This window comes from Mastigoproctus giganteus, chromosome 2 (genome assembly GCF_048544385.1).
Source record: "Mastigoproctus giganteus isolate SK-2022 chromosome 2, ASM4854438v1, whole genome shotgun sequence".
NCBI classification, from domain to species: Eukaryota; Metazoa; Arthropoda; class Arachnida; order Uropygi; family Thelyphonidae; genus Mastigoproctus; species Mastigoproctus giganteus.
The window spans coordinates 63,801,924-63,826,672 of NC_143576.1; the positions used below are offsets into that span (position 1 = coordinate 63,801,924).

The following is a 24,749-nucleotide window of genomic DNA, read 5'->3' on the forward strand; positions in this document are numbered from 1 at the left end:
GTAGGCCCCAGGGATCGTTTTTAATAGTTTTTTCAACTAATCTATCCCATGCAAGAGATTTCTCCTTCCGGATAGTGTTAAAGTAGTTGCTTCTAGCAGCTCTGTAAATTTCAAAGAGCCTATTCAGTTCTGCAGGAGGCCTATCAGACCTTTTGGCCCTATTTAGATCACGTCGAGCAGCCCTGAGAAGACGCCGAAGAGCCGTAAGACTGGCAGTCCACCACGGAACAGAGTTTATGATTCTTTTCCTCTTTACAAAGCTAAGATCAGAGGCCTTGGAAATAAGTTCAGTAATTTTCATTTCCAGAGAATTAGGATCTAAGGTAGTAGTATTTGAAATGAATTCCTCTGTAGCCAGACTGAGGAGATTAGCATCAAAAAGAGACCAATCCGCGTCCTTTGTTCTATAACGAGGGGTATCATGATTAAAATGGGAAGGAGAAGGTCTGAGTGTGGTGACCAGATCAAACGTAATGGGGTGGTGATCGCTACCAGACCAGGAAGGACGAACCAACCAGTTATTAATACCTAAATTAAATGGACGATTAGATATGGTTATGTCAATAAACGATTGTCCCAAGGCATTTGAGAAGGTGGGGGGTTGACCTCTGGTGTTATGGACTATAAGGTTTTTAGAGATGATAAAATCTTCGAGTAACTCACCTTTGGGACAGGATGTGTTACCACCCCACATTGGAGAGTGAGCGTTTGAGTCAGAGGAGATTAAAAGTGGTAAACCCGAAAGCCTAAATAAAAGGTCCTCAAGATAATTAAGGAAAGGTTCAATAGGTTGGGAACGCCTCATATAAAGAGAAACAAAAAAGAATAAGCCGAAAGATCCTTCAAGACAAGCACAAGCTGCGAATTTAGAGCATAGGCTTGAAATCTTTGTAACCGTAATCGACGGATCAGCAATGACCAGGGCCGCCCAAACCCTGGTCACCGCAGCACGACCAGCACCAGAAGATTCTGGAATAGACTGCACGATCCGAGACTGAAGTGGGAGACCTTTAACTACGCCCTTAAAGGAGTATGGCTCTTGTAAGGCCAAAACAGAAAACTTATGCAATGAAATCATTCTATATACATCATTAACAACTGCCAGACTACGCTGGCAGTTTAATTGCAATATCTTAACACTAAAATTTACATTATTATTTTGTGTTCTATTCATAGTCAGTTCTTAATTTGGTCTGTTCTTGCGCCCTGAAAAATTCAGGGCAAGTAGTATCTTTGTAGGAATGATTTGCAGGTTTCTTTCTGAGTTTGCAATTTGGACATACGGTCGGAGAGGATTTATCAGGGCACTCAGCAATTTGATGTCCCTGTCTTGCGCAGTGGCCACAAGTGTTCTCTTTAGATCTACAGTTCTTGGACGAATGTCCATATCCGAGGCACTTGAAGCATCTGGAGGAGACGACAAAGTCTTTCACGCCATGCACCGCCCATCCGATATAGACTTTAGAGTTTCCACGTAGGAGATGACGTCTAATAATACCTGAGACCTCCACGACCCAATGCTGGGAGCCCAACAGGCGTGCATTCATCTTGAATCTCAGTTTGATGCTGTTCTTGAAGACTTCCCAAGGAATGTCTGAGTCGCTAAAGTTCTTCTTGAAAAGATCTTGAAGAAACTCCTCCTCGCTAACGTCTTTGTTGATATCGTAAATTATTACTGTTGGGTTGAGTTTCCTAGGAGTGTCCACTGAGAACTTTAGCTCCTCAAGCTTCTTACAAGACTTGAGAAAGTCTAGATCTGCTTTAGATGCGGTCTCGATGATAATGCCGCGTTCGCGAACCTTGCGAACCGCTTTAATTTTAACAGTGCTGAATTCCTCTTTAAATTCGGAAGTAATTTCCTTTTTAACCTCTTCGCTCGTCTTCAGCTCAGAGGACTCCGTGGCGCGCACCAGAATGACATGTTGCGGTTTAGGTTGAGGTCCAGTAGGTGGTGTTGGAGCCAGTGAAGCCGATTTAGCATAGGTTGGTGTTTCCGAAGGCTTAGGATCCGGGTTTAAAGGAACACCTTCAGGCAGAACCTTGGTGGCATTAAATAGCTTTAAATATTTTTGTTCCAGTATGGTAAATATTTCCATCACTTCCAGCTGTGTGGAAGCAGGGATGTTTTCCTCTTTTTTAAGAGTTTCAATTAGGCGATATTTGAGGGCATACACGACGTCGCAACACTCCATCAGCGTTCCCTCGGAGTGATCCAAAGATGTGCACTTTAGAGGCTGGTCCATTGTGGCAACTTTAGAGTTTATTATGCCAGTGGTTTTGTCGGGCATCAGAGAGGTGACTTGAGGAAGATCCAGTGTGGTATCCCCTACAGGGGACATTTTTGAGCTGGTTAGGCATGGAAAGGCCACACTGGTAGATCCCAGGCTCTTGTCACTAGGGCATGCTGGAGTGGAGGTGACCCTGGTTTGTTTCTTTTTCTTAGGGATATTTCCCTTTGTGAGATTGTCATTCTGGGAGGAAGGATCCTTGGGTTCAGGCCGGATGGTCAGGAGATCTGTACTTAGGACCACTGGTTCAAGCACTTCAGATAGATTTTGCTTCCTGACTTCCAGGGAGAGAGAAGGGGTTCCACTCTCAGAGAAGCAGGACGATGAGGTTGTGGAGTCAAAAAGATTTTGTTTCCTAATTCCAGCTGAAGGTGTACGAACTCCGGGCTTCTCTTGCTCCTCTGAGCAAGACTTCCTCGTCTTGCTCAGAGGAGCAAGACGAGGAAGTGGTTGTGTCGAGATCTTCCATTGCAAAATTTCAGACTGTGTGGGCCTTTCTAAGGAGAATCAGCTAATCACCTCTAAAATGTTTTTTATTTATTTATTTATTTATTTATTATTTTTTTTTTTATTTTAATGCTGGATAAAAAGCTAAATTTTTAACTGTCAATATCTCGGCCGGTATTGGTCCTACATGGCTAGGATTTGGGGGCTATATGCATGGTGTTTAAAGGATGCTTTCCACCAAACGGACGTATATAACCAAAGTTCTGGTTATTTGTTGACAAGGTATGAGCGATTTTCTTTCTTGGCCACCAGGGGGAGCTGGCGCTGCGTGGGATGACAGAGGAGGAGAAAACAAACCCTATGGTCCAAGCCCGAGATCGATCGGGCCCCTAGGGACTGAGTAATAGCAGTTTCAAAACAGTGTGTTCCAAGCCTTGTTGGCTCCTGTGATATCAGGCCCAGCGACTATGTCCCTTCAACAAAGGAACACTACAGTAAGATCAATTTAGGCAATATGTGAAACAACATTATATAGCAAAAATATCATCCCACTACTAAATGGTAATCTTTAAAAACATATAAGTACATATTATACCCTCAGTTTGTAATGTTCCTAATGTTTTGCCTTCAAGATACACAAGTTGAACGACGTTGTGGCACTCAAGATGTCCGCTCGTCCAGTTTCTATGGCGTTCGCTCGAAATGGCGGCCTCCGATGGGGGCAGCCATGTTGTATTCCGTTGTCTTGGCAACTGAGGGGAATCGTGATTTAACTGTGAAAGCCCCAGCCAGCGACGTCACAGTGGCTATCTTCTTCGTTCCCGCCCGATCCTTTGTTTGGACTTCGGGGAAGAAGGGCAGTATGGCTACCGTTGTTTTGCTAATTTTCCCGTGTGTATGGGCGTTGCCAAAATTTTCATTCTTTCAGGCTGGCTATTGATGCAATTAACATAAGAGTGGTGTCCCCTGCATCACCATCAGCCTCCCAGTGTTCCAAAAGGAGAAGGCACTTGATCTCCACAAGCGTGTGTGAGCAAGGCCAGATCAAAAAACTTACACTGTCAGTCAAATATTCTATATGAAGTGAAATCTAGGTTTCCATGTTAAAGCTGCGGCTGAAACTTATTTGAACCATTATTTTTGATCGGCTGCAAAAGCGCGAATATTTGACTGGCAGTAACAAAAAATATCTCATCTGACTCACCAAACCTTATTCTACATGAATCCAATATCCAAATGCCAAAATTTTAACTTTTTAACACATTATGAATTCACTTTTCAGGAGCACGTTTAATACATCCGTACGACTGTGGACGCGCCCGGTCTCGATACCTGCTTATGCCTTAAAACAGTAAAGCTTCTTCATCTGAGCTGAAAAGAGAATGGGAAGAACATAAAGGAGTGGTAGCAAGTGCAGTAACAGTTAGAAGACGACTCTTCTAACTGTTACTGCACTTGCACATCAGAGGATAGGCATAAATCTCTTTTTTAACTGAACCCTTTGCAGCATGGATAATAATTAGAATTCAAAGTAACTTTCTTTCCTAGTATGATAAAATTGAATAAAGTGTACATAAACAGATGTAGGAGATAGTTTTATATAATATAAGAAGTAACAATGAGTTTTTAATACTTTCTTTAGAGTTTGAGATCCAGAACGAGGAATCAGATTGGGGACCAGACCACTGATATTCGTGATGATATGGATGATACAACAGTGCCAGAAGTAGTAATGGTAGATGGGCAAGTACCCATGAGAGATAAGAAAAGTCCAAAAGAAATCACTGAATTAGAAGTAGTTGTCAGTGATGGATTAGAAATTGCTTTTCAGGGTAAGAACTAAATAAGGTACATTGAAAAGAAAAATGAAATTTAATGATAAAGGAATTTATTTACTTATTAGCTCCATTAGAAGTCTTAGATCACTTTTAGTCATTGAATAGTTTTATTGAAGTGAGAAGCACCTCACTTTTTTATAGTTTTTATTTAAGTTTTAATTGCACACAGACATTATCATTAAACTTTCCACTTAATCTTTAATTAGAACAAGGATGAACAAATAGTGACTTGAAAAGTTTTTGCACATGATCACCTTAAATATTTATTGTCATTGGCATAGAAATCTTCTTTGTTCAATGGTAATGTAAACTAATTATAAAACAAGTTAAATGTTAGCTTATGAAGCCTAAAATCACATTAATGTGAAAACATTGTTAAAATACTAGACCAACTCTTAAGCCTCCCATTACAGCTTTTCACTTTACATTGTTGGAAAGACTTGTTGTAGAAGTGGTAAGAAGAATCTGTTTATATGAATGTGTGCAAATAAATACATTATATCATAAAAGTGACTACAGTGGTCTTAGACAGTTTTTAAATTCCTTTAAATGGAACCAACTGATGGTGTTACAACTACAAATTATAAGTGGAATGCATTCAGGAAGTAATCATAGTAACTACTAAGCTTTTTATACCAACAAAGAGATGTTGTTCAGCATTTAGACATAAATGGATGTCAGATGAACTTATGAGATTAGCAGCAAAGAAGAAAAATGTTTGTAATGGTTATAAATTTGGAGGGAACCAACAAGTACAAACTAATCTGCAGTCAGGCCATTATGGGACATCCCTGGCTAAGAATGCAAAGAAAAGTAGCAAAGAATTCTTTGTTTATGTTAACACTAGAAGGAAAAAGATGAACAAACTGCATCTCATGTAAATTTTAAAGGCAAAAAATGATTGAGTTTATTGAACCAATCTGAAAAGAAAACTTTACAGAAAACATTCCACATGGTTGGGTTATTGGAATGTTTTATGTAAAGTTTTATTTCCAGATTGTGTCAATAAACTAGACCATTTTTTGCCTTTAAAATTAGTATGGATTGCAATGTTGTTTAATCTATTATTACAATTAATTAATTAGTAATTTTGCAAACATAAAGTCAAGGAAGATGAATTTTTAAATGAGAACAAAATTTATAAATTATCCTAATTATAACATTATAGATTATTATATTACATATTTTGATATACCAATTTCTTAATAGTTTTTATAGTTTAGAGTTGATGGATATTATTTAAAATGTACCTTATCAATTATATTTTTTTGAGTAAAACCTTGTTGCTTCATGTTAATAAAAATAAAGGGGATCTCATGGTGGTCTTTTCATGGGGGCCAAAATTCAAGTTGTGCTGCTGATTATGATCTCTTAATTTTGGATAAATTATCAGAGACACCTTGTTGCCTATCTGCACTGTGTGGTGTAATTCACATCCACCTCTATCATAGCCCTCAAATTCCTTTCTTCCTCTTTTGCTTTTAATTCATCCCCTTCTAAGTTCATACATTATTATTTACAAATGAATTGTTATTTCTAAAATGCATTTTGTACATTGCATTTTTGAACATTGAAACATTGCTACTAGTTTCCTGACCATCCTGAAGCATATCATCACCAATCAGTGCTCCTTCATCCTGAAGGAGCATGATTGGTGATGTTATCAACTGATCTCCAGATCTTGATATTATACCCTGTATCCTTAATTAATCAGAAATAAATTGATCCTAACACCAATCCCCTCTTTTGAACTAACCCAGTTTTAAGTGTAACTATTAATCAAGATGTCTTGTAGTACCTTTGATTCATCTGAGAGTCTTATCTGTGATTGTATCATGTTCCAGCTTATACAGTGACCTTTCATTTAGATCTGAGTCAAAAATTCAGATTCCTTTCTTCCAAATTCTTAAAATGCATATAAATGGAATTTTCTAAATCCAGCTCATGAGTGACTCAAAATAACTAATCACGCTTGTTAAACTTGGTTTCCCCCCTTTACACAACAGTTCTGTTTCTTTCAGAAACACAGCATGATTTTTCTACATGGGTGTCCATGTTGCATTCTTAATCATTGCAGTCATGATTTTCCCTACCAATGAAATAAAACTGACTGTTCTGTAGTTACCCTCTTTTTTCTTAAGACTGCCTTACTGCCTCTTTCTCCAATAAATTTCAACCAGTTTCTCCAATCCAAAAAAATCATCTTTGAGTCCAATGATCCTCTCATAATGTTAATGGTTCAATGAACTCTCTTACTAACACCCAAAAATTGGATAAATGCCAATTGGTAGGTGTTAGAAAAATTGTTCCTTGAGGCTGTCACAACATTTTCTCATGTATGACAAGCTGGGCTAGATACCTGGATGGTTCTTGCCATGTGTGGGCCATATCTAAAACCATGATTGATGGAACTGATATTTAGGTGACACTTGAGTCAAGTGAATTTCAGTGAAGTCCAGTTGTTTTGAGACAACCAAATCCTCTGCTCACAAGTTCATAACGGTGGGATTGTTAGTAACCCTGGGTATAACCCACATGTGCAAGCCCCTAAACACAGAACCTAGTATACTAGAGGTAACCACCCATGGGTAAAAAAACTTAATCAGGCGTCTAGGTATGGCATCCACACCACACAGAACAATACTGCCCCTCTGTGTTACTAATCATTACTAACTGGTAGATGACTCTCATTAACCAGTGCATTATCACAACTTTGCCTATTGGGAGCTTTAAGTGATGAAGCCAACATTTAGTCTCCAGAGCAATGCTCTGGCAATTCCCCATCTCTATCACCATGCAATATGATTGATATCTTGTGAAGCTATGATGGGTATCATGGTGAAATACAATCTTCCTTACATTTTGAGGGAATACAACACAAAATAGTAATAGCCGCTAGATACACCTTGAGACCAAACACACTGGTGACTAGATACACCTTGAGACCAAACACATCTGGATCAATTAGTATATAATCTTACCACCTCTGCTCTGCACTACAGTGTGCATGTGAGGGGCATTGTCAGGGCCACGTTATGTCAAAGAGCTGGGTTTATTCTTGCCAGATATAGGCCATATCCAAAATTTCATGTTGACCACCTTTTCTTACTATGGAATACATTGTGACTTGTCAAACTGGTAGAATAAACTTATCTGCAAAAAGATCAAAAACTCCTAAACACACCATTGTTCATTTTATATGATCTCATATGACGTCTCAGTTCCAATCTCAGTGATGTCCATTTCCACTTAAAGTCTGCCTAGACCCACTTACTTTTTCTCACAGAATGACAATTATCACTTTATTCAGCCTCAGCTCATCATCTCAAATGTCCTAATTATTCACTCTACAATTCATTTCACTTCAAAGATGTTACTTGGTTGTACTCTGATTGGTAATATCAACTCTGATATTCCCTGTCAGAGACGTGAGCATTTGCATTAGCATTAGTAGAGGCATATGATGCAAGAAAGCAAGCTAATACAGCATCAGCCAAAAAAAAAAAAAAAAAACCCTTGCCATTTTACCCATCCATTTGCTCCAAAAGTTTGTCCACGTCTACCTTCAATTTATTTAAGCTATCAACTTCCTCAACGACAGATGGAAGTTTGTCCCACAAATCAACTACCCGATGGCTAAAGGCAATATCTGCATATCTATTCAACAACTATCTTTCCTCAATTTGAGTTTATGTCCCCTCAGGCGATTAATCTGGACATGAGGAAGAATCCCATCAGCATGACCTTACTAAAATCATTCAAGGCCTTATACACCTCAATCAGATCACCTCGCAGGTGCCTAGTCACCAGAGACTGTAATTTGCAAATTTTAAACCTTTCTTTATAAGCGCAACCCTTTGTTCCATTCACCAATCTTGTTGCCTTTCTCTGTACTCATTCCAGCAGCTCTACATCCTTACTAAAATGAGGCCTCTAGACCTGTATATAGTAACAAGTGTGTATACAAATGTGGCCTCACCATTGCCTTATACAAGCGGATAATCACCTCCTTATCCCTGCTAGAAAAATTCCTTTATATCATTGACAAGACATCCTGAGCTTTTCTTGCAGATTGTGTGCGCTGCTCAGTAAACTTCATATTTTACTGTAAACTTCATATTTAACCCCCAGGTCCTTTTCATTCTCTACCACCTTGAGTATAATACCGCACAGTTGATATGTTACTCTGGGGTTACTACTACCCATATGCAGTACTTTACATTTGTCAATATTAAACTTTAGTTGCCACCTCTTAACTCATCTGCTCAATGTTTCTACATCCTCATGCAGTAGCGTGCTGTCATTAGTGTCATTAATGACACTGCCAACCTTTGTATTGTCTACAAACTTAGACATTATATTAAACCTGATATACCTTCAACAATATCATTAATAAATACAGAAAACAACAATGGACCCAACACTGAACCGTGGGGAACTCCACTAATAACATTAGTCCACGAAGAGCAGTGTCTATTGATTACCACTCTCTGTCTTCTCCCACTCAACCATCAATTTATTTTGCCCTTAATGCCATACTGCTCCAATTTGTACAGTAGTCTTCCATGTGCAACAGCATCAAAAGCTTTCCTAAGATCCAAGTATATGATATCAAAATTATTTTTTGCATCCAGTTCCTTTGAGACCACATCATAGTATCCAATCAAATTAGCCAGACAAGACTTCGCCTTAACAAACCCTTGCTGTGTCCAAACTGTAACCGAAGTGTTGTCTAGATGATCCTGCAGTGCTTCTTTAACCAGTGTCTCCATTAATTTCCCAGAACTGAAGTTAAACTAACAGGTCTGCAATTACTTGTGTCACCCTTTGTTGATTCTCCTTTATGAACTGGGGTCACATTTGTACATCTCCAGACAATAGGTTCCCACCAGAGTCCAAGGAGGCTCTCATAATTATGGCTAAGGGTTTGCTTACTTCCTTTGCCACCTCCTTTAATATAACTGGATAGATCCCATCCACCTCAGGTGCCTTTTTTATGTTTATCTACAACAATTTCTCCTTCACTTGGCTCTCATTTATTAAAAAATCATTTATCTCACTACCATAGTTTAATACACCTCTAGTATTCCCCTCCCTGAATAACTCCTTATGTGTAAATGTAGATGCAAAATACTCATTCAGTTTGTTAGCTACCTGAGTAGGATCATCAACAGTGAACGATTGATATCAAGTGGACCAATCTGATTCATCCCCTTTCTACTACAGTTTACATAAGTAAAGAACTCTTTGCTGGTTTTTTTTGCATCCTTCACCAAAGATTTCTTGTAATCTGTCTTTGCCTGCCTAACCTCCTTTGTGACTTTATTACAGACCAGCTTATACCTTAGGCTTCCGTGTCACCTGTTAATTTATATGTATCCCATACATTTTTCTTCTCTACCACATGTCTCATTAGTTCATCTGACATCCATTTAGGCCTAAACTTTGAACAATATTTCTTAGTTGGTATGAAAGCCTTAATTCTTTGAATGCTTCCCATTTAGAATTTGCTGTTGGTAGCATCATCAGTTGGTTCCATGTATAGACTTTAAAAACTGGCTCAGACCTCTGTAGTCACCTTTATGAAAGTAAAAACCCTTCTCTTTACCTAGAGCTGGATTTAAACTTGTTATGGCCCTAAGCTATAACATGTATGAGACCGTTTGCCAGTTTACTGAGACAATATTAAAAAAGAATTTTAAGGTGGAGCAATGCCCCTTGTAATATGAGGCCCTAAGCTGTAGCTTGCTTAGCTAATGTGTAAATCTGGCCCTGCCTTTACACCTGATGATAGTTACCTCTTTGAGTAAATCCCACATCGGCACACTGTGATTACTGCCACCTAGTGGTTCTTTTATCTGCAGATTCTTAATGCAAGAAGAATCACTACTGATAATCAAATCAAGAGTATTACTCCCTCTGGATGCCTCCCGAACATGCTCATATAGAAAACAATCATCCAATAAATCCACAAAAGCCTTGCTAGTGTGCGAATGACCAACCCACAAGTTCTAGTCAATATCCGGGAAATTAATATCCCCCATTATAAAACAATCTGATTTACTGGCCTACTCTATTTTTCTCTACAGCAGTTCATTATACTCATCAGAGTCATTAGGCCTATAGCTCACACCTACTCACAATTTTGTTTTCCCAGTGCTTATGTCACACCAAACTGACTGAACACTGTACTGTTATTCATATCAACTGGATGCACTTCCTTAGATTTTATGTGTTTCTTAACTAATAGCATAATGCCTCCTCCCTTCCTAACCTGTCTATCCTTCCTGTACAAATATTGCTCTCCAAATTCCAATTCTGCATTCCTTAAATCTGTGTGACACCACGTCTCTGATATCCCAACAATATCTGCATGTGATGTTTTGTCCAGTACCTCAAATTAATCAAATTTATTTACTACTCTCCTAGCATTGGTGTGCATGCAAATATACATGCACCTCTTCTTATTCTTAACTACCCTAACATAGCCCATGTATTTACTTGTTCTGCAATGATGCGTGGCAGTCTCAGAAATCCTCGGCATCATGTTTTCCAGTCTTCTGCTCATTCCTTTGTAATTTTGAATCTTCTCCGGCTTAAAATCCTTGCCCATTTTGTCAAATTCATCTGTTGCCTTTGTCTTCCTTCCAATTCCACTAATCATTTGGAACTCTTTTACTTCCTTTCTTTGAAACTCGAGTTTTCTCCAGTTCAAGTTTCCTAACAGTGAGGTCATTTCCCTTGATGTTTTAATTTACACAACTCCAGCTGGCTTCTGTTTACTAGACCCATGGACCCAGCTGTTTAAGATACTAAGGCGTTTACAATTACTAATGACCTCATGCAGATTGTTCATTTACCTACCAGTATACGAGACTATTCTAACTCCACAGCCAACACCCTTTATCTTTTTCTCATAAACAACCCTTCCAACTACATCGTTGAGGTGAGTGGTCCTCTAGGCACCACAGATAACAATGTGGTGATGGTCTCTTCTCCAATAGAGCCTTTCTCTTGTGGCCATTCTCAACTTTGTGTTGTTTGGAATTACAAGAATACAAAATGGGATGATCTGTGAGATTTCTACTTCTTCTTTTCATTGGTTGAATTACTGTTTTAAATCTTGTAATATCATCTGATATCAGTGTTCTCAGATCATGTTAGTGAAATTATTCTTGTAGATATGAAATCCTTTATTCCACATAGAGATTTAGAAATTTCATCCTTTATCAAAACCTTGGTTGTCGAATAAATGTTCTAAGGCTGGTCAAAATAAGACTTTCGCATATTGCTACTAGTTTACATCTAAATCGGCACCTCCATGGCCAGGTGGGAAGGAGCAGCAGTGCATAGCACACACTTCTTGATTAGACCGGGGTTCGAACCCGTCACCACCAAATATGGAGGATGCGGAAAGGTCAGGGAATGACCACCGCATATCCTGGAGCAATATGGCCTTAGTTGCTAATGCTCCTAAAAACCAAAAACAAACCATAAATAAGAATGCTGGAACTTGATCCATAAGTGGAACGAATATTGCAGCATATAGCATGGCTGAGAGAGAACCACCTTGTGGGATTCCTACATCTATGCTTTTACAGACTGTAATGTCATTACCTGTAATATTTATTACCATTCTCCTAGACAGAAGACTTTTGAGGATCTCAAGTATATTGCCAGATAACCTGTAGAATTTTTCAAGTAAGGCAAGAAGGGGTGTGATTTGGACTGAGTCGAAAGCAGATTTCCAGTCCAGAAAAATGGTGTGAAGATCTTTGTTGTCATTCCAGGTGTGAAGTATTTTCTGTGATAAGGAGTGTAGGCACGTTATAGTAGATCTATTAGGCATGGCATAATGGGTATGTTTGGGTCTATATGCAAAAATTGCATGTATAACCTTGTTATAGAGCACTTTATAGTGCACTTCTCGGAGCATTTCAGGAAGGGAGACACTATTGATACTGGCCTGAAGTCCACAGGTGATTTTGCTTGAGAGTTTTTTGGAACTGCCATGACTCTGTAAGTTAACCAGCTTGAAGGCATCTGTGCCTGTTTGAGTACTTTTTTGTAGAGGTGGGCAAGTTCTCTGCTGATGAAATAAGAAGCAATTTTGAGACTAAAAAGAGGTATTGCATTAATTCTTGTGGTGGACTTGTCCATGTGATGATGAATTTATTACTTTTATTAGCTGTTCTGAAATTTCAGTATTACTGGTAGGTAACGAAACAGTAAGCACTTCATTCCATCTTCTGACACGCAGTTATCTCTCTTAAAATGTAGCATGCACACCATTCCTGGATGTCTAAAGACGGGAGGGGGTGCAAGTGACTTGTGGACCACACATGTTTGCTCCCGGACAGCCGGCTATTCATGAAATTGTAAATAGCTGATTGTTTGGTCCTCTTGAAAATCCATCCTTGCATTGGAAAATTTGGCATTTGTGACTTCTAAAGGTGACTTCTTGTAGGAGGCATGGGCTGCCTGTTTTTCCTTGAAGGCCTTTGTCAGGAAGTCATTCCACTATGGCTTTGAGTGGAGACTAAGGATGCAAAAAATTTGGACATTGCAGACCTTGCAAAAAATTCCATCCATCTGAAAAGCCAGTAGGCAGCCTCATTTATGTTCAGCTCAGCAAGTGTGTTCCATGGATAAACTTGGAAAAGGGTAGTAATTTTTTCACTGTCGATGAATTTGGGATTGTACATTCACCTGACAGTGTGTGTGTAGCTTGTACTGGCAAACTTCATCCTTAGGTGCCTGCAGTGATATTATGGTGGCGGTCGTGATCGGATGGGAGGAAATTATGTTATGGTCATGGTTTCTTTTACCGAACAGTTTGAGAAAATTCACTGTAGGGTGGCATCCTCTGTGGGGGAGGAACATCAATAAGACCAATGCCCATATCCAACATGTCAAGGTCAGTGTATCTAGGATCTCCTTTGTGGCTGGCAGTGGACGGTTGAAGTCACCAAGAGTGATGAGCTTTTGACAATGATTGATTGTGGATCACAGCCATGCCATTAGATTGAGTAAACAATCCTCAGAAACCAGTGGAGGGAAATAAGTGCCACGCACAGAGATAAAAATTCCAGCAACTCAGTAAATTCTGAGAACTGCTTTTACATCTCCTGGGTAATTGGGTGCCTTAAGTAGGGAGAGTGTGCTCTTTTGACAGGTTGGTACACTGCCATCTTGTCTCCCAATTCTATTCACAGCCAATGTGTGATAACCAAGATTTGAGGTGAAGGTAGCAATTTCCATTTCATCTCTGAGCCAGGTTTCAATAAAAATTAGTCATACTCTGTGCAGAAAAGTAGATCGAGTAGGCCACCTAGTTTATTTTTGACACTCCTGATGTTTTGTAGGAAGAATTGGATGTTTACATCCACAGCGGGTTGTACCAGGATGAAATTTCTCTCCGAACACTATCTGCTAGACCTGATGATCCACCTGGATATTCTAATTGGAATTTGACCAGTCTGATGTTGATCGTCATCATCATGTGAGACGTCCATGAATTGCACCTGCTTCCAGATATAATTTGAGATAATCCGCTGGAGAAGTCAGGTAGCTGTGCTGTTGCACATTGTTTTGGTATGGGATTTGGGCTTGATGAGTTCTTAGTTTCTAGTCTTCCATAGTATGGCATCACCAACAGGCGTTTGGGCCAGTATTCAGCATTGAAGTATTGTTGGTAATTGGGCCCTTCACTCGGAATCCTGAAGGAGGCATAAGAAGGCTTCTTAGTATTGATTTTAAAAGGCTTCCGAGGTATGCCTAGTTCCTTCAATAGTGCCTCTATTTGTTCAGCTTTTGTCAAGGGATCCAACCTGCTAATGAAAATATTTGAGTGGGTATTGCTAGTCACATGTCAATTTTATATTCTGAGGCTCATATTAACTACTCTCATGCCAATGAAGGTGGTCCTCTTTTCTGGAATGCATTTGGCAAGGGGGTGCTTTCATCAGTGCCAGCCCGGGCATCTGGCCATGCTGGGCTTCATTCGTCTTGGTAATCTTGGAGTCATGTTTCGCAGATTGTAGCCTGGCACTATAGGTGCTGTCTTTAGAAGGCACAGATATTTCCACTTCTTGGCGTAGCAATGACTCAGGTGAAGGAGGTGGATGTTCTTGTGACAGGACAGAGGAACTTGGGGTTTAGGGGCAAGAGACTTTGTAGTAGGCTCAAGAACTTTCATTGCTGGTCTTCCAGCTGGTACATCTGGTCTCTTAGAGAGCTATTTTCTGAGTGCATTTTTTTTAGAATGCATTCAATGGTTTCCAGTTTCTCAGTATTAAAAGAGCAAACTGCAAGCTGACTTGAATCTTGTGATTCTATTTGAATGCAGTTATCAGTGACCTCAGGCAAAAGCTTGCTGTTCGTTACCAGTTCACTGAGAGTGGCATCATTATGTGTGTTGACATCATTTACCTCACCTCATTCGAGGTTCCAGAGGGGGGAAGCTTGTATGAGAGGGAGGGAAACGAGTCAAAGGATCTGCAAGCATGTCCCCTATATCTGACGAATTCCTTTTTTGTTGGCACATCTCCACTTTGATTTCCTCAGTTGTGCAGTCCTTTTTAACTCTTTTATGCCATTACACATATTACGAAGAAGAAGTGGCATGGTCCTGTTCATTTTATCAGGCATTCAGAAAGTTTTTCGCAGCTCAAGTAGGATTGCATATTTTTCTATGGCATTGTACCAACTTTGCGATATTTCTCCCAGTAGGGAGAAATATTGCATGGTTGCTGGCTAAGTAAGAACAAAGCATACTTACAGACCAAGGAATGTTCCTCCATGCTAGGATTAAGTCTGGTGGTGAGAAGCTGCCAATATACTTTCAGCAGTAGGTGGTCTCAACTATCAAAAGAGCAAGCGCTGTGATCACAATGGCGAACTACGAGGTATGGTTTACCTTCAGCAATACTGCCAGGAATTCCAAAATTACTGGTTAAAATTAGTAGCAAAAACACTTCAATAAATATGCATTACAAATTGTGAATATAAATCTTCATCACTGTATGAAAATTATGATTGTTAAGAAACAAAAACAATTGAAAAATGCAGAGCTTGAAAATCACCGACCGAAACAATCATGTGCATGGTCTTCCGATGGCTGTTTTTCTACAGCAGCATGTTAAAGCGGCAACAAGAGGAAGCAGCTCTTGAACTGTTTATCAGCAGTGGTTAATCTTGCAGACCTGTTAACTTAATGTCTGTTTCAGGGAAATAATGGTATCACTGGTTAATAAAGTAATACAGGACCATCTAACCAGAAATGCAATTATACTGCAAAAACAGCATGGATTTGTTAAGGGGTGGTCTTGTCTAACCAATCTGATAGGTTAGACAAGACCGCCAATCTGATAGGTTAGACCAGGGGTTGCCAAACTTCTTTGACCGTCGACCTCTTCAAGAGTTTCTTGACTTTTTATTGACCCCCTCTATTTTACTATTGTGTAATTATAAAAGGACAAACAAAAAAGATGCTTATGTGAGTTTTTAGATTGTTTATTTTATAGTTAGTGTTTATTGTATGTATAATATAGTATATATTATTATATTGGCTTAACATCAAAGGGATACATTTTTGTTTTTGATGTCCTTCTTAACATTACATATTTGATAGGAGGGATAAATAATACATAAAATTTAATTTAGATAACAAAATTACAATAATACAATCTTCCTTATATATGAAAATAAGGCTTTTATTAACTTAGTATACAATTTACTAACGTTGTCAATGTGAGGGGTATGCTTTGTGACTCTTGACAAGATTAGCAATGTTGGGTTCAAAATTAGTAAGTTTCAGCCTTAAATTGCCACAGAATTCTATATCTAGCTTATTTCTTTGTTTTGTTAAAATGGAATTAACATGGCTGAAACCAGCTTCAACCATGTACGAGCTTAAAAATGCAAGCAAAAAGGGAGTACCACTTCAGAAAGTTTTGGATATTTTTCTACAACATTTATATTCGTTCAAAAGTAACTTAAAGTCCCATTTTTAAAAAAGCGTCTTAGCTTCAAGATCAACTGACAATTCAATAAGTTCATCTTGTAAGTTACATTCAATATTTTCAATATCTGTAGAAAATGTTGTGATAATCCAATCTGGAATGTGCATGTTTTCAAAATCTGCAAAGTGCAATTTAAAATCATCGCTCAAATTCTGAAGATGTTTTGTGTATATCTCTAAGTCTTCATCTTTTACTTCTAATTGCCGTAGATTCAAAAAATACTGAAAATCTTTTCGTAACAATAATGATTTAAATTAAATCATTTAAATTATTTAAATGATTTAAATTAGCTTGGAAGCCTAAAAGAATCATCCGAGCTTGAATAATTGTGACATCTTTACCTTGTAGATGGGTCTGTACGTGATTAAATTTTGAAAATAAGTCCACCAAGTAGAAAATATGATTCTTATTTTTTCAGTTTATCACTCAAAAACAAATTAATATCTGTAAGAAACTCTAGGGTTGAGTCAAACAACTCAACAAGTCTTTGTAGACTTGCACCTCTAGACAACCATCTTACTTCAGTATGCAAGAGTAATTGGTTTGATACTTTATAATTTTTTTCACAAAGTTTGGCAAACAATCGTGATTTAAGAGGATGAGCTCTAATTTGATTAATAGATTTAATACACACTCTTAGAGTATCATGCAGTTCGTCACTGAGAGTTTTTTCCACCAAATGGTTTTGGTGCAACACACAGTGAATAGTACGTACACTGAACTTTTTCTTTCAGGAAGGCAGCGAAACCTCGATAACGGCCCACCATTGCAGGTGCGGCATCTGTGGCTACTGCTGTTATATTAGTAAATGGAATATCATACTTATTTAAATATTCCTCTAATCGCTGAAAAATTGTCAACCCCGTTCCATCACTTTCAAGATATTTTGCAAATAAAAATTCATCAATAATTTGATGTTTGGTTTTACTATAATATCTTACATAAGCCCTAAGGATAGAAGAACTATCGAATGTGGATTCATCAAATTGGATGGAGAACTTACTATTTTTGAGTTCAGATACTACAGTTTTTTCTACATCTTCAGCCATTTCACCAATACGCCTTTTCACGGTATTCGCACTCAATGGTAAGCATTTTAAAACAGGGCCAGAATCTTTTTTTCATTATGGTTTCAATTACTTCTTTGATTGCGAATATAACAATGTCCTCTGCAATTGTATATGGTTTTCTTTCTTTTTTTTTTTTTGCTATATTAAAAGAAATATTGTAGGAGGCTGTTAATCCTTGTTTATTGTCAGCTTTGGCAGGTGCTTTCATAAATGATTTTATAGTTAGTCAATGTGTGTATTTCTCTTTCAGTTCTTTAAAAAAGTCAAGATCTTTATCTTTCTTATCGGGATGGAGTCTTTGAAGATAATCTTTCATTTTTGCTGGTTTCGTTGCATCGTTACTAAAAGTTTTTTCACAAAAAGACACATAATCCTCGTTTCGTTTGTTAAATATTACCTGTACAATGATATCTTATATTTTTCTATCAACCCCCAATTGACCCCTGAGCCAGAATCGACCCCTAACAATGTTATATCGACAATGTCTAACCCAGTGGTCGACAAAGTGGTCGATATCGACCACTTTGGCGACCACTGAGTTAGACAGTGACCAAGGAACTAGATGCAAAAAATAATCCTGACATCATATACTTGGATTTCAAGAAGGCTTTTGATAGTGTTGCACATAAAAGACTGCTGTACAAACTGGAGCAATGTGGCATTAAGGGCAGGTTAATGCTATAGATAAAGGGATGGGGTTAAGTGGAAGAAGACAGAAAATAGTTATCAATGGCACTATTGGGGTTCCCCAGGGTTTCGTGCTGGGTCCATTGTTGTTGTCATTATTTATCAATGATATTAATGAAGGTATATCAGGCTTAATGACTAAGTTTGCAGATGATACAAAGGCTGGCAGGGTGGTTAACAGCAGTCATCAGGTTGAGCTACTGTAATAAGATCAAGGAAAATTGTATCGATGGGCTGAGAAGTGGCAATCGAAATTTAACATTGACAAACACAAGGAAGTGCATATGGGGAGCAGTAACCGCAGAGGAACTTATCGGCTGTGTGGTACTGTTGTTGTTTTTGTTGTTATTTGGTTTTTAGGAGCATTAGCAACTAAGGCCATATTGCTCTGGGGATATGCAGTGGTCATTCTCTGACCTTTCCGCATCCTCTGTATTTGATGGTGACGGCCTCGAACCCCGGTCTAATTAAGAAGCTTGTGCTACACACTGTTGCTCCTTCCCACCTGGCTACGGAGGCGCCCTGTGTGGTACTACACTCAGGATAGTGGCAAATGAAAAAGACCTGGGGTAATTGTGCAATCAGACATGAAATTCTCTGAGCAGTGCAGACATGCTGCAAGGACAGCTCACAGGGTTTTGTCAGTGATACACAGAAACTTTGATGGCAGGGATAAGGAGATGATTATTCCTTTGTATAAGGCTACATGGTTAGGCCACTTCTTGAGCATGGTATACAGGTCTGGAGGTCTTACTTTAGGAAGGATTTAGTTCTGCTGGAATGGGTACAGAGAAGTGCAACTGCACTAGTAAAGAGAACAAAATGGTGTTCCTACCTAGAACAGCTTCAGTTCTGAAAATTGCAGCGTCTGAGACTAGACACCTGTGGGAGAGATCTGTTTGAATTGTTTAAAGCCTTGAATGGATTGAGTAAGCTGAATATTAATGGCATTCTTTCACTTGCTGAGACTACATGCATGAGGGAGCAAAAGTTGATAAGTTCCTCTGGGGTTACTGCTCCCCATATGCAGTTCCTTGTATTTGTCAATGTTAACTTGCTGAGACTACATCTAGACAAGACTGCAGCAATAATTCAGACACAGCATGGGTTTGTTAAGGGAAAGTCTTGTCTGACAAATTTGATAGGATATTATGATGTGGTTACAAAGGAACTGAATGCAAAAAATAATTTTGATATCATGTATTTGGATTTCAGGAAAGCTTTTGACACTGTTGCACATGGAAGACTATTGTACAAATTGGAGCAGAATGGTATTAAGGATAAGTTACTACAATGGATAAAAGGATGGTTGAGTGGGAGAAGACAGAGGGTGGTAATCAATGGGTGCTGCTCTTCGTGGACTAATGTTATTAGTGGAGTCAGGCGCCTCCATAGCCAGGTGGGAAGGAGCAGCAATGCGTAGCACACGCTTCTTGATTAGACCGGGGTTGGAGCCCGTCACCACCAAATACGGAGGATGCGGAAAGGTCATTCAGGGAATGACCACCGCATATCCCGGAGCAATATGGCCTTAGTTGCTAATGCTCCTAAAAACCAAATAACAAACAAACAATTAGTGGAGTCCCACAGGGTTCAGTGTTGTTTTGTATATTTATCAATGATATTGATGAAGGTATATCAGGCTTAGTGTCGAAGTTTGCAGATGATACAAAGGTTGGCAGGGTTGTTAATGACAGTAATGGCAGTGTGCTACTGCAACAGGATCTAGATAATTTGGGCAGATGGGCTAAGAAGTGGCAACTGAAGTTTAATCTTGACAAATGCAAAGTACTGCCTATGGGTAGAAGTAGCCCAGAGAAACGTACCAACTGTATGGTACTACCCTTAAGGTGGTAGAAAATGAAAAAGACCCTGGGAGTAATTGTGCAGTCAGATATGAAGTTCTCTGAGCAATGCAGACAGGCTGCCAGGGCAAGTTATGGGGTTTTGTCAATGATATATAGGAATTTTGTTAGCAGGGAAAAGGAGGTGATTGTCCCTCTGTATAAGGCAATGGTCAGGCCACGCCTTGAGTACTGCGTGCAGATCTGGAGGCCTCATTTTAGGAAGGATGTAGATTTACTTGAGCATGTACAGAGAAGGGCAACAAAATTGGTGAGGGGAATGAAGGGATCCTCTTACCAAGAGAGACTTAAATTCTGCAAATTGCAGTGGCTGGAGACTAGGCACCTGCACAGTGATCTGATTGAGGTGTATAAGGCCTTGAATGGGTTGAGCATGCTGAATTCTGATGGGATCCTTCCACTTGTTTAGATTACGAACCTAAGGAGGCATAAATTCAAATTAAGAAAAGACAGATGTAGAATAGATGTGTGGAAATTTGCCTTTAGCCAGCAGGTGGTTAATTGCTGGAACAAACTTCCATCTGTTGTTGTGGAAGTTGATAGGTTCAATAAATTTAAGGAGGAACTGGACAGACATTTGGAGGGAATGGTGTGATTTTTTTTTTTTTTTTTTGGCTGATGCTGCATAAGCTCATACACTTGCTTTCTTGCATCACATGCCACTACTACTACTACATCATTCAAGTTGAAGGATGGTTGCAAAATAGATGTGCAGAAGTTTGCTTTCAACCAGCAGGTGGGCCCCGAGTGCCAAGCGATAGTTCCCAAGTGATCTTTCTAATGCGATTTTCTAGCGTTTTTCCTAGGGCGAGTACTAGTGCTTTCATAAATCCTCCAATGCTCGCATCGTTACTGCTGACCGCCCACAACGTCACTGCTTCCGCTGCCCTCGCTGAGCAACGTCACTGCTACAACACTAGCAACGTTACTGCTAATCCCGCTTGCAACATTACTGCCATCGCTAGCAACGTACTGCTCTCCTCTTGTGCTGATCGCTTAGTCACTGGTTGGCACCACTCCTGCCTCCACGTGGCGGGGCCGGTAATCTGGGAGAAGGATTTCCCTCTTCCAGGGCTAAAAGGGGCAACGATGGATTGCAATGAATATCCATCTCTGGAGCCCACAGGCGGCAAAGTTGTTAACTCTGTCTCAGAACATGAGTCCAATCGTCCGAAGAGACTTCGGACGGAAAAACAGATTTCAGATCTGCCAGCATTTCTTATAATGCACTCATTGTCCACACAACCTGTCGGCAAGCTATCACCTTTTCTGATACAGAAATGTTTAGAATCGGTTGTTGGATCCCCTAAAATGGAGAAGCATCTCCAATCAGGAGACCTTTTAATTGAAGCAGCAAAAACATCTCATTCAGAAAAATTGTTAAATTTAACAACATTCAACAATATTCCAGTGTCAGTTACGCCCCATAACACCCTGAACACGTCTAAAGGCGTTATCAGTGAATGGGACCTATTAACTGTTTCTGAAGAAGAAATAGTACAAGAGCTTAGCGAACAAAAGGTGACACATGCACGGAGAATAATGATCAAAAAAGATGGAAACCTACTACCAACTAGGTCCATTATTTTGACGTTCAGCACTCCAAATCTTCCATCTTCTGTGAAAGCTGGTTATTTAAACTGCAAGATTCGACCTTACATCCCGAATCCCATTCGCTGCTTTAAGTGCCAGAAGTACGGACATGCACAGACTGCATGCAGAGGCGATGCTGTGTGTCCTATTTGTAGCTCAAAGGAGCATTCCCAAGGAGAGTGTACAGCTTCCACTCCTACTTGCCCAAACTGTAAAGGAAGCTATCCTGCATTTTCTAAAGCATGTGATCTCTGGAAAACAGGAAAAAAAATCCAGAAATATAAAGTGGAACATAAAGTCACATATCCTGAAGCAAGAAAGCAAGTGCTGTTAACCATGCCTAGCAGATCATATGCATCAGTAACCAGAAGTAGCCGCTCAATTGCAACACAAACAGATGTCTCCATAGAACCAAGCAGTTCTTTTTCCACCTGGGCCAAAACTGCGCTGCTAACATCCAAAAAGAAACTTACAGTCAATGAGACTAACAATACACCAATTAGTATCCCAACTGATGCTATCTCATCATTGCCCGAAACAGCAAAATCAGCAAATGTTGAAGACCAAGAAAAAGGGAAAACAATGCAATAGGAAAATGGAAATTGATATTCAACCAGAGGATGAAGAGTCAGTTTTAGAATTATATGCTAATGATACCATAGAAACAGGACGCCCAACCTTTTCAAAGAATGAAAAATCAAAACAAAGCAGACTGAAGCCTTCTCAGAAAAAACCGTCAGATCAATCTTATTCAATCAAATCCAAACAATGAATAAATTCATACAATGGAATTGTAGAGGATTACGTAGTAATTTTGATGACCTGAGTGATTTACTTTTTCAAACAAATGCAGTAGGTGTATGCTTACAGGAAACATTTCTATCACCAAAAGTCTCTCTCAGATTCAAAAATTACACCATGTTTAGACGAGACAGAGATTCTGATGGTCCTGCCCGTGGGGGCGTAGCTGTTCTTGTAAAATCTACTATACCGTCAAAAACATCTCCAGCTACAAACCTCCTTAGAAGTTGTTGCAGTTCGGATGGCATTAGGAATATCATTAACGCTTGCATCCATTTATATCTCGCCCAATTATCCCTGCTCCCTGGCTGAACTTGACAATCTAATCACACAACTGCCGCCTCCTGTCTGCTTATTCGGTGATTTCAACAGCCACCATCCATTGTGGGGATCTTCCACCATGGATAGGAGAGGCCAATTAATTGAATCATTCCTGGATAACCATAACCTGACTCTGCTGAATTCTGGCTCTCCAACTTATATACAACTACCTACAGGTACTACCTCAGCCATAGGGTTGTCCATCTGTTCAGCATCTCTTTTTGCAAGCATGAATTGGTTAGTGCTAAATGATCCATTCCGCAGTGACCATTTTCCTATCATCAGTTCAATTCAAACACAGGCTGTGTCATGTCCAAAAGGCCGTACTTCTTGGAATTTTTATAAAGCAGACTGGGTAAACTACTCAGCTTGTGTCCTTCTCGACACTCAATATGTTCAACATCAACATATTGATGACGTAACTGACCACATTACTAGTCAAATCCTATATGCAGCAGAAATTTCCATCCCAAAATCAGACCAATGCAAACAGGCACACAAAAACCAGTGGTGGAATACGGATTGCTCTAAAGCAAAAGTAGAAAAAAACCGTGCTTGGAACCGGTTCCGCAAATACCCAACTACTGCCAACCTAATTTTATACAAAAAACTCAGAGCAAAAGCAAGGCAAATTAGGAAGAAAGCAAAATGTTGACTCCTGGACAAGCTTTGCATCAACTATTAACAAAAATACTGACACTCGAATTATATGGAAAAAAATACAAGCTCTCAATGGAAAATTTCCTCCGCAGCAGTCCCCGATAATACAGTGGAATGGGCAGGACCTATCTCTTCTATTGACATTGCAAATGCTTTAGCACAATCTTTCTATAACATTTCCGCCTCCTCTTCTTATGTCACCTCCTTTCAACGCATTAAATCTGTTGAGGAACGTCATAAATTTAATTTTTCAACTAGACTCTCACTTCTGTATAATCAACCCTTTTCTATAGCTGAACTCAAAGAATCCTTGAGCAGATCTCCAAAAGTGCAGCAGGACCAGACGGCATTCACTACAGTATGCTTAAGAATCTATGTGAAGCCGATCTCTACATACTATTACTCTTTTATAACCGGATCTTCTCAGAAAATACATATCCTCTCTCACGGAGTCATTCCTACATTTGTGCTATTCTAAAACCAAGTAAAGATCCTTCCATAGTTGAAAATTACAGACCAATATCCTTGACAAGCTGATTGGGCAAAATATTTGAAAGGATGGTGCATAAGAGGCTCATGTGGGTGCTAGACTCCCAAAACGTTCTTTCCGATCACCAATATGGCTTCCGTAAAAACAGATCTACCCTAGATTTACTACTCAAAATTGAATCTAACATACGTAACGCTTTTGTCATGAGACAACATCTGGTGATGGTGAACCTAGATATTCAGAAAGCATTTGATACCACTTGGCATCATGGTATTATTAAAGATATACATCAGTTGGGGCTGAGAGGCTACCTTCCACAATTCATCCAGAACTTTTTAAGGTTACGCACCTTTCAAGTCCGATACCAAACCATGCTATCAGCAACTCAGATTCAAGAAGAGGGTGTTTCTCGGGGTTCCATACTGAGTGCTACCCAATTTGCTATTCGGGTCAACCACATATTGGAAGAACTTTCAAAATCCATACAAATATACATGTATGCAGATGACCTCACCATATCCTGCCAGTCACAAAATATGAATACTGTTGAAAGACAGTTACAAATTGCTCTTTCCAGAATAGAATCGTGGGCCTTACGTAATGGATACCGCCTAGCTGAGCAGAAATCCACCACTACTCATTTTTGCAAATTACGGTCACTGCATC

General features: G+C 39.3%; 1 protein-coding gene across 1 annotated transcript in view; it reads left to right on the forward strand.

Moving 5' to 3' along the window:
• LOC150089320 (sodium channel protein para-like) overlaps positions 1-24,749 on the forward strand; it is a 2,114,826-nt gene that overhangs the window by 1,456,343 nt on the left and 633,734 nt on the right. Inside the window, exon 22 of the mRNA XM_090389008.1 lies at positions 4,378-4,567. Within this exon, the coding sequence (XP_090245134.1) occupies positions 4,378-4,567 (190 nt within the window). The remainder of the gene's footprint in view (positions 1-4,377; positions 4,568-24,749) is intronic.